Here is an 11,339-nt window from a genome sequence, read left to right as displayed (position 1 = left end):
CAAGCAGCTGCTGTGGGGATTGCAGTGCTGGGGGTGCCGTGCAAGGGGTGCCAGGACTGGCAGCAGCACGGTGGTGCCCGTTCTTCAGAGGGTCCTTTGCTTTGCAATGTCGGTGCTGCTGCTGGGCTCGCTGTAGGGGGCACGCTATCAACCACGGGTGTGAAAAATCCCCTAAGCCAGCAGAAAATGAAACCAAACCCAAACGCTCCCGAAGAGCGAGCAGAGAGGGTTCCTTCAGCAGGAGCTGACGCCAAAAGAAGTGATAAAGGAAAAGCTGCGGAGGAAAGGAAACCCCCCTCACCTGCAGCAGCACAACGCGATGGGAAAGTCAGCAGGACGGGGCACGGCTCCGCTCTGCCCTCTGCTCCGGGAACTCCCGGTTTTGGCGATGTTTGGGAGACCGCAGGGTGGGACCGCGCTGACCCGGCTGTTGGAGGGCAGCCGTGGGGCGGGGGGGGCCGGGAGCAGAGCCTGCGGGGAGAGGGCAGAGCTGTGAGTTCCTGCGGCAATCGGAAAGGAGTTCCCCTCCCTGCGGGCGGGGGCCGGGAACTGGCCGTCCTCCTGCGCTCGGGGTCAGCGGGAGCGCATCGGAGCATCCTCGGAGCGGCACCTGCCTCCCTTCCCGGCACGACATGGGGGAAAGCACCACCGAGCCCTTGAAAAATAAAAGGACGTGCAGTTTTCTGCAGGCTTCCTGTCCCTCTGTCAGGTGACATCGTGCCGGTGAGCATCGCCTTCGTGCACACGCGGGGCGCCCACCTGGCAAAGCACCACAGCCGTGGGACGTGGCAGGGGAAGGGATGGGGTGGGCTCCCACGGGGGTGAAGCAGCAGCAGGCCCACCCTTGGGACATGCAGGATGCCTGCATGGTGCAGCACACGCATGAGTGTGTGTGTGTGTGTGTGTGTGTGCATATGCACACATGTGTGTGTCAGCAAGCACGTGCCTTCATGTGTGCACACATCTGTGCCTCTGCGGCCTGCTGCTGCCCAGCGCCTTGCATGCAGCCCTGCTGCCCCGCAGCCACACGTGTCTCCATGTGCAGAGGGGGCTGTGCACCCTTGCAGGTGCTCCGTGGAGGATCAGCCCTTCCCCACAACTCACCAACCTCCTTGCTGTTTTCCCCAGGAAGAAGTGCAGCGGAACCACTTTGACTCTCTTGTTTCAGCAGTGTCAAAATGTTTATTCTGATCGTGTCAAAACACCAAACTCAACGCGGGAGAGTGAAAAATAGTTCATTTTGACTTCATCATTTCATTCGCTTAACTTCCTGTCTATGTTCCATGGAAGCACTTTCTTACACGTGCAGCCTGAGATCCTCCTGCACTGCAGACACTGTGGGGATCCATCCCTGCCTGCTTGCAGTTCAGACAGCACTGGCCCTGCTCACCCCATCCCTCCCCCAGCTCCCCTTTCCCCTCCCAGCCTCCTTCCTCCCCCCTTGGCAGTGTAAGCATCTTGTTGGTGCTAGAGGTGGGCGATGTGAGCTTCATGTGGTGAGACAACGTGCTGTCGTCACCATCATCACCATCATCATCACCAGCATCACTATATCAGCATCATCAGCATCATCACCATATCACCAACATCATCACCACTGTCACTATAGAATCATCATTATCATCATCATCATCACTATTGTTACTATAGAATCATCATCATCATCATTACCATCATCATCACCATTGTCACTATGGAATCATCACCATCATCATCATCACTATTGTCACTATAGAATCATCATCATCATCATCACCATCACCACCACTGTCACTATAGAACCATCACCATCATCATCGTCATCGTCGTCATTGCTGCCACTGTAGAATCACCAGCACCATCAGTGTCATCATCATCATCATCACCACCATAACCATCACCATTGTCACTATAGGATCATCACCATCATCATCACCAACATCACCATCCTCATTGTCACTGTAGAATCATCACTATCATTGTTACTATAGAATCGTCAGCACCATTGCTGCCATCGTCATCATCACCATCACCAGCACTGCCACTGTAGAATCATCATCATCATCATCATCACCATCATTGTCCCTATAGAATCACTGCCATTATCACCACATCACCGTTATCATCATCACCATCATCATCACCATCACCACAATCATTGTAATCATCACTGTCATCTTCACTGTCCCTATAGCATCACCACCACCATTCTCATCATTATCACCATCCTTGTCACCATCGCTATCATTGTCACTACAGAGTCACCACCACCATCACTGTCACCATTATTGGCACTACAGAATCACCACCACCACCATCACCATCATTATCATCAACATTACCATCATCGTCACCGTATCATCATCACCATCACTGTCACCACAGAATCATCGTCGTCATCACCATCACCGCTACTTTAGAATCATTACCATAATTACCATCACCATCATTAACACTGTAAAACTGTCAGCGTCATCACCATCATTGTCACCATCATAATCACCATTGCCATCATCGTCGTCATCACCATTAACTGTCATTATAGAATCATCATCATCACCACCATCATCATCATCACCACCATCATCATCATCATCACCATCATCATCATCAGCACCATCATAGAATCATAGTCCAGAATCGAGTCCAACGAATCATCATCACTATAGAGTCATCACCTTCATCACCTTCATTGTCACCACCATTATAATCAATACCATCAACATTAACACCATCATTATCACTGTAGGATCACCACCATCATCGCCACCATCCTTGCCATCCCAGTCACAACCATCACAGAATCACAGAATCACCAAGGATGGAAAAGACCTTCAAGATCATCCAGTCCAACCATCCACCCGTCACCAACAGTGCTCACTAAACCAGGTCCCTCAACACAAAGTCCAAGAGGCTGTGATGCCCCGTCCATCCCTGGAGGTGTTCAAGGCCAGGTTGGATGGGGCCCTGGGCAGGTATTAAATGTGGAGGTTGGTGGCCCTGCATGTGGTGGGGGGTTGGAGCTTCGTGATCCTTGAGGTCCCTTCCAACCGTGGCCAAGAAAAAAAACCAAACAACCAAAACCAAAACACAAAACAAAACAAAGAACTCCATTCCACTTCCCCTTCGTGTCCCCTGGTCCACCCAAGAAGCTCCCCCTCATCCCCGATATCCCCAGAACCCCTTTGACCATGACCAGGATTACAACCAACAGCCCGCAGTGAAGGTGGAGCCGAGGCAGCGTGGGGTGAGGTGAAGCTGCACGGCAGAGGAGGCGGCTTCCCCCAGCGCTGCCGTGCCAAGGGCCAGTTTGGCAGAGGAAGGGGACGTGGGAACACCGAGCTGCAGCTGTGCGCCCACCGAGCTGCTCCAGCTGCTGCGGGTGCTGCCGCGGGGCTCTATGGGGCTCTATGGGGCACTGCGTGGCACTGCGGGGCGCCGGGAGGTGCCATCAGCGCCGTGGTTGGGACAAGCAGCCGCACGCTCCGCTGCCCCGCTCCGAGCCCGCAGGGAGCAGCGGGACATGGACGCACCGCGCCACGGCGGCCCGCAACCCGCGCGTGTGCCCAGCTCGATCCTGACCCGCACCCAAAGCCCGCACCCACAGCCCGGCACACCGCAGCCGCTGCCCGCAACGCGACGCCGCTCAGCCCCGCCGCGCTCTCCCACGGCGCTCCCCCCGCACCGCCCGCCCCGCGCCGCGCGCTTCACGCACCGGAGCCCGCACGTGGGCGGTGCCCGGAGGGGGGCGTGGCTTATCTTTGGGCGTGGCTACGAGCGGGAGGCGTGGCCTGGCGGCGGGGTCTCCCCGTCCTGGCGTAGGGGGCGTGGCCTCGAGAAAGCGAGGGGGCGTGTCCCGTAGTAAGGGGGCGTGGTCACTCCAGGCCGCGGCGGCGTTGCCCGGGGTGACGCGCGGTCCCGCCGCGTCCGTGACGTCACCGGAGGGGGGAGCCAATAGGCGGACGCGGGGGCGTGGCCGCGGGGCTCCTCCCGCCAATCGGGCGGCGGCGGAGGCGCGGAGCAACAATGGGGGGCGGGCGGGGCGGGGCGGGGCGGGGTGGCGCGCCCGGGGCACACGTGGGGCGGCGGCGGGGTCGGGGCCGCCCGGGGGGGGGGGGAGGGGGGGAGCGCGGACCGCCCCGCTCGGCCCCGCCCCGCAACGGCCCCGCCCCGCGGCACGGCGGCGGCGGCGGCTCCGGCGATCGGCGCGGAGCGAGCAGCCCCAGCATGCGGGCCGCGGCGGCGCGGCGGCGGCGGTGGTGGAGGGGGGGGGCGGGCGCGCGGCCGGAGCGCGGCCGCTGAAGACGGGGAGCGGAGGGGCGGAGGGGCCCGGAGGGGCGGGGAGCCGCCCGCCCGCCCTCCCTCGCTCGGCGCTGTCAGGTGCATGGCTCCGCCGCTCCGCCGGACTTAGCGCCGGGCCGCCCCCCCCGGGCTGAGACCCCCCATGGCCGCCCCCGCAGCCCGCCCGACGCCCGCCGTGCCGGGGCTCCGCGCCCGCTGAGCGCCCTCCGCGCACCATGCGGCAGCCCCCGGCCCTCCGCCTCCCGTAGCCCCGTCCGCCGGAGCCTTCGCGTTCCTCTCCCTCTTTTTTTTTTTTTTTTTTTTTTAAAAAAAAAAAAGCAAAAAAAAAAAAAAAAAAAAAAAAAGAGAAAAAAAACAAGAAAAAAATAGAATAATAATAATAATAATTATTATTATTTTGTAACTGCGGGGGGTGCGGGGGGGGACCATGGAAGAGAAGCTCCAGGCGCATCAGGTGGAGATCGACCCGGATTTCGAGCCGCAGAGCCGGCCCCGCTCGTGCACCTGGCCGCTCCCGCACCCCGACTTCGCGGAGGACGACGATGGGGGTTCGGCGGGGGCCCCCCCGGCTTTGGCTCCCGGCCCCGCGGACGGCCCCGAGCACGGAGGGGGGGTCCCGGGGGAGCGCAGAGCCCCCGCCGCCGCCGCGCCGCCGCCCCCCGGAGCCGACGTGGGGCAGCTCCGAAAGGCCAAAACCTCCCGACGGAACGCGTGGGGGAACCTCTCGTACGCCGACCTCATCACCAAAGCCATCGAGAGCGCCCCGGAGAAGCGGCTCACGCTCTCGCAGATCTACGACTGGATGGTGCGCTACGTCCCTTACTTTAAGGATAAAGGAGACAGCAACAGCTCCGCCGGATGGAAGGTAACCGAACCGCCGGGTCGGCCCTCCCCGCGGCCGCGCGCGTCGTAGGGGATCGGTGGGGCCGGAGCGTGGCACGGAGCTGCGCCCCGCGGGGACGGCGGCACCGCTGGAAGGACCGTGCCCGGCGGCCCCGCTGCCCACCGCCTTCTCCCCCCCCCCTCCCGAGGGCACGGAGACCGCGGGGACCCCCCCGGTGCCCCCCTCGCCGCGTCCAGATGGTGCCGGGAGCGAGGAGCCGCTTTCTGCTCAGCCCTGCCGCCTCCGCTGGGATCGGTGCGTGGCGGGCTCGGGGGCTCCGGCACCTCCGTAAGCATCGCGGCCGGCATCGGTCACCCGGCTCGGCAACCGGGGGGGGCTCTTTTGGGTGCAAACGGGGCCCTTTTGGGGTGGGGAAGCTGAGCTGTGTGCCACCTGCAGCGCGGAGCCGGTGGCACAGGTGGAGCTGTGCTCATAGCAGCCGTGTCCCCCTCCTACCATGGCCGTGTCTCCATCCCACGGCCGTGTCCGCCTCCCAGGGTGCCGGGAGCTGCGGGACCTCCCCATGCCGGGACACCCGCACGGCCTCGGGTTGCGGGGTATCCCCACGTCCCCCGGCCGCTGGGGCAGTACGGGGACACGCACCCGGTGACGTGGAGCGGTGCTGGGGGTGTCCGGCTGCGCACCAGGGCGGTCAGTGCGCTGTGAACCACCGGGTGTCCCCGGGTGTCCCCGCGGATGGCGGAGTTGCGGGGCCGTGCGCTGCGTGGTGGGCAGAGCTGCCGAGCGAGGATCGGCGCAGCCCTCGCCGTCCGTCGTGGCGGTGTCCCCGAGGGGCCGAGCTGTGCCTTCCCTGGATGCGTTGGGGACGCGGTGACACGCGGCTGTGCGCTGTGGGTGTGCGCCTCCCGCACGCGTCGGCTCCGACGCGTGGCCTCGTGGCGAGACGGGCAGAGCCGGCGGTGCCACCCGCATCCCCACGCTGTCTCCGCAGCCGCCGGCCCCGCGCCGTCCCATCTCGCGGGACCCCCTCCGTCCTGCTGTCCCCGCGCTGCCGGCGGTGCTGTTCCGCCCCCGCCCCGGTCCCCGCATGGCTTCTCCCCGCGTCCCTCCCGTCCTCTGCCCGGCGCTGCGCGGTCCCCTCGGCGGTGCTGAGCCGCTCGGAGCGGATTAAAGAGCCTCGTTCCTTCCTTCCCCCCCCCCCCCCCCCCCCCCGCCTCTCCCGGCCGGGAGCAGCGGTGCGGATTTCCAGCGCTTCATTACCGAGAGCGGCGCCGTCCGAGGGGGTCCCGGCTAATGGGCCCCGCTCTAATTAGCTCGGCTGCCTCCCCGAGCCGGGGTTGCACGCGGTGGGGGTCGGAGGGGCGGCTCGAGGGCTCCGCCTTCCCATGGAGTATCGCGGTGGGATCCGAACGGGATGTCCCGTCCGTTGCTGCACCTGGGCCCCCAGGAGCGCCCACATCTCCTCTTGGGTGCTGGGTTCCTCCAGGGTTCTGTTTGGGGGAAACTGAGGCACAGCGCTGAACCGGCAGCGACACCCGGTGGGGCGCGGGTGCTCCGATGGGGGAGGGATGGACCTATGGGAAAGGGGTGTCCTTATGGGGCAGGGATGCTGTGATGGGGTAGGGACGTTTCTATGGAGTAGAGATGTTTCTGTGGGGCAGGGATGCTCCAATGGGGCAGAGATGCTCTGTTGGGATAGGGATGCTGTGATGGGGTAGGGATGCACCAATGGGGCAGGGATGTTTCTGTGGGGCAGGGATGCTCTGATGGAGCAGGAATCGATCTGTAGGCAGGGATGCACTGATGGGATAGGGGTGTTTCTGTTGGTCAGGGATATTCCTATGGGGCAGGGATGCTCCGGTGAGGCAGAGTTGCTCTGATGGGGCAAGGATGCTCCCATAGGGATGTTCCTATGAGGTACAGATGCTGTGATGGAGCAGGAGAGTTCCTATGGGGCAGGGATGCTGTGGTGAGGTGGGAATGTTCCTATGGGGCAGGGATGCTCTGATAGGATAGGGATGTTCCTATGGGGCAGAGATGCTGTGATAGGGTGGGGATGTTCCTATGGGGTAGGGATGTACCTGTGGGATAGGGATGCTGTGGTGGAGCAGGGATGTCCCTGTGTGGCAGGGATGCTCTGATGGGGTTGGGATGCTCGGATGGGGCAGAGTTGCTCTGACAGAATAGGGATGTTCCTATGGGGCAGGGGTGCTGTGGTGGAGCAAGGGTATTTCTATGGGGCAGGGTGCTCTGATAGGATAGGGATGTTTCTATGGGGCAGGGATGCTTGGAGGGTGCAGAGCTGCTCTGATAGGATAGTGATGTTCCTATGGGGCAGAGGTGCTCCTATGGGGCAGGGATGCTCCGGCCCCACACGTTCCCCCTGTGCCGCGCTGTGCTCACATTTGGAGCTGCTGCACCCGATGCAGGGCAGCAGGCACCCGTGACTGACAGTTCTGCTTAATTAGGGAGTTGTTATTTTATCAATTCCGAAGCGCTTGAAGTTTTCTGCTCCAGCTCACGCTCTGCACTTGTTAATGGGAAACCAACACCCTGCGCCAGCGCCGCGCCTGCGGTTGGGAAGCTCAGCTCTGACACCCGAAATCCATCCGGCAGCCGCTGGGCTGCGCTTCGCTGTCCCCCCCCACCCATGGGGCTGCAGTGCTGTGCTGGGGGTCCCATCCCCCCCCCCCCCCCCCCCAGGTGACAACGGCCGTGGGTCACACTGTGCTGCTCTGTGCTGGGTGCTGTGCTGCAGAGCGGCTGCTGTGTGTGCGTGCATGGAGCAGCCCTGCTTGCACGCGCTGCTTTGCACACCCCTGCACGTGCATGCACAGAGCAGCGTGGCTTGCAAACCCTCCTTTGCACTCCTGCACATGTGCATGCAGGGAGCAGCTCACCTTGCACAAGCTGCTTTGCACACACCTGCATGCATATGCACGGGGAGCAGTGTTTCTTGCACACCCACCTGCACGTGTGCATGCATGCAGCAGCTCGGCTTGCACACACCGCTCTGCACGCCTGCATGTGTGCACGCCTCCCTTTGCACGCTCTGCTTTGGGCATCCAGTTGTGCATGCATGGAGGAGCTTGCCTTGCACACGCTGTGTGCACGGGGCTGTCCGCGTGCGCTCCCACGTGTGTGCACAGCCGTGCATTGCATGTGGTGTGAGTGAGGGGAGCATGGAGATGGGGTTGGGGGGATGGGGGGCAGCTCTGTGTGCTGGGAGGAATGGGAGGAAGGGAAGGGAAGGGAAGGGAAGGGAAGGGAAGGGAAGGGAAGGGAAGGGAAGGGAAGGGAAGGGAAGGGAAGGGAAGGGAAGGGAAGGGAAGGGAAGGGAAGGGAGACCCAAAGCCTGCACCCTGCACCCCAATTCTGCCCCCCCCACACCCTGAACCTAAACCCTGCACCCCAAATTCTGAGCCCTCCATCCCTGCACACTGCACCCCCAAATCTGTACCTGATATTCCCTGCACTCAGCATCCTAAGCTCTTCATCCCAAACTCTCCACCCTTTGCACCCCGCACCCTGCCTGCTTCATCCTGCGTTGTGCCCCACACATCCTGCACCCCGTACCTCAGATGCCGCTGGTGTTATGGGGGATGACGGTGTGGGGCTGGGGGATGTCTGTATGGGCATGGGAGATGTCAGTGTGGGGCTGGAGTCTTGAGATGTGGAGTTGGGGGATTTGGGTATAGGGTTAGAGTACTCTATACCCCAAATAGGGATGAGGGACGGCACGATGTGGGGCTGGGGGATGAGGAGATGCGATGTGCAGAGCTTGGGGACTTGGGGATATAGGGTTGGGAGACATCAGTGTGGGGCTGAGGGCTGTCTGTATAGGGCTGTGATCTTGGGAATGGGTGAGGCTGGGGGAGGTGGATGTGGGGCTGGGGGAGGTGGGTGCACCCCGATGCTGGGAGCTGCTGAGGGTTGGATGGGATGTGACCAATGTGTGACTTCAGGCTTGGAGCTGCTCAGCCCCACGGTCCCACAGCACTGCACCATCCCTACAGCCATGGGCTGAACTGGGGGGCATGGGGAGCCCCTGCCCAGGGAAGATGTGGGGCTGCTGTGGGGTGGGCGGAGATGGGGTCGTTCTGGTACACGTTCTGATTTTAATGCCGTGGGGCTGTGGTGCAGGAGCTGGGTGGCTTTTGGGATGCGTGCTCCCCACTGTGGGATGGGGCTGTGGGCAGTGGGGGCGCAGAGCCTCCTGCCCCATGGAGTCAGTCTGATGTGCTTTGGGGCTGGTTTGCAGGATTTGGGGTCTGGCTGATGCATATTAGGGTCTGGCCCATGGACAGGCTTTGGATTTTGGCCCATGGCTTTTGGGGTTTGACTGATGGATGGTCTTTGGAGTCTGGCTGATGGATTTTGGGGTCTGGTCTGTGGGCTTTGGGGTCTGACCTATGGATTTGGGCTCTGGCCAATGGGCTTTGGGATGTGGTTCATGGTCTTTGCAGTCTGGCTGATGGATTTGGGGATCTGGCCAACGGATGGGCTTCTGTGTCTGTCTGATGGATTTTGGGGTCCGGTCCATGAATTTTGGGGATTCCCCTATGGATTTGGGAGTTGCGGCTGCTCCTTTTAAGGGCCCAGCCAATGTTCGTCTTTGGGATTGGGCCCACGGCTGAACTTTGGGCTCTGATCCACGGTCTTTGGGGTCTGGCCAACGGCTGGACTTTGGGGTCCAGCTCCCCGTTCCTGCGCTGTGGGGCAGCGTTTGGGGCCGGAGGTGCACGGAGAGGCTGTGAACAAAGGCCCCATTGAGGCACGGCGCGGCGCAGGGAGCGGATCAGGAGCCCGGCCAGGAAAAACAGCTCCGGGAGTGGGAGCACAGCGTGTCCCTGGCTGCGGCCTCGGCCCTCGGTACATTCTGTAGCCGAGGAACCTGGCGCGGGACGCGCTGCACGGCCGCCAGCTCCACGCGCCTGACCCAGCGCCGTGGGCAACCGCTGCGCGACGCCGTGGGGTCGGACCCCCCCCCCCCCACCCCGCGCTGTGGGGCCGGGGGCTCCCGACCGTGGGAGGGGGTAGGAAAGAGGAGGAGGGCCGGCAGCCAGCGGGTGGGCGCCGTGCCTGGCCGGCCGGGGATGCTTTGCAGGCGGCAGCAGCGTCTGATTCAATTACCGCGCGGTGTCGCGCAGCAGCCGGGGGGCGGCGGGGGCCCCACGGGGACGCGGCGCGACTGAAGGGCTGCCAGGTGCCCCCGAGACGGGGTCACGCCGTGGGGATGGGATTCTCTCCATGTTCCTCCTGCTGCCTCGCCCGCGCCGACCGCCCCCTGCAGCGATGGGGGCTCCGTGGGGATTCTGCCCCCTGCGCCCACCCTCCATCCCACCGTGCTGCCCCGCACCCTATTGGTGTCCCCGCCGTGCTGCCCCACGCCCTACAGCTCTCCCCATCCCCTCACCCCAACCGCATCCCCCAGTCCTCGCCTCCTGCTCAGCATCCCCCCGCTTTTATCCCCATTGGATGCTCCATTGCAGCCCCCCCCCCCCGGCGCGGCCCCGTGTTCAGTACGGGGGGGGGCTTTGCCCGAAGGGTTGCCGTGTCCCTGAACAGGATAGTTTGGGGTGCGTGGGGAAATCCCGGGGTGTGTGCGATGCCCCCGTGCCCTGGGCTCAGCCCCGCTGTGGGGCACGCACTGCTGGGGGTCTGGGGGCTGGGGGCCCCTTGCCATCTCCCTGAACCTGCAGGATGTCACCGGCCCCGTTGTGCCATCGGGGGTCTGGCTGATGGATTTTGGGGTCTGGTCCATGAACTTTGGGGTCAGGTCTGTGGGTTTCGAGATCAGGCTGATGGACTTTGGGGTCGGGTCCGTGGATGGGCTTTGGGATCTGGCTGGTGGATTTTGGGGTCTGATCCGTGAATTCCGGGGTGAGATCCGTGGGCTTTGAGTTCTGACCGATGGACTTTTTGGGGTCTGGCCCATGGTTCAGTGTTGGGGTCACGCAGTTTGGTTGATCAGTGCTCCCAAACCTTGGGCTTGGCCCCTTTGCAGGGGATGTGGGCTGGGGGGCTTCAGGCTGGGGTCCCCCCCCCGCTCCATGTACCTGCAGGATGTCACCGGCCCGCTGTTCCCTTGGCAACAGCAATGGCATCCCAACACCTCGCACACATCCCTCACCGTTGCCCGGGTAACCTGGCGTCTGTGGGGTGGGCAGGTATGGGGGTCCTGGTGCCCCCAGAGCGGGTTGTGGGGTGGGGG

At 62.7% G+C, this 11,339-nt stretch overlaps 1 protein-coding gene across 1 annotated transcript in view; it reads left to right on the top strand.

Annotated features, from left to right (window-relative positions):
• Positions 1-4,705: 4,705 nt before the first annotated feature.
• Positions 4,706-11,339, top strand: part of FOXO6 (forkhead box O6) — a gene marked incomplete at its 3' end in the record, with an annotated part of 12,602 nt that continues 5,968 nt past the window's right edge. The window contains exon 1 of the mRNA XM_079546150.1: positions 4,706-5,146. Within this exon, the coding sequence (XP_079402276.1) occupies positions 4,709-5,146 (438 nt within the window). The 5' untranslated portion in view covers positions 4,706-4,708. The remainder of the gene's footprint in view (positions 5,147-11,339) is intronic.

The sequence above is a fragment of the Tetrao urogallus genome, assembly GCF_951394365.1.
Source record: "Tetrao urogallus genome assembly, chromosome: 23".
In the NCBI taxonomy this organism is placed as follows: domain Eukaryota; kingdom Metazoa; phylum Chordata; class Aves; order Galliformes; family Phasianidae; genus Tetrao; species Tetrao urogallus.
Note: the sequence above shows the minus strand (reverse complement) of the source record. Positions and strands in the feature narration are given on the sequence as shown.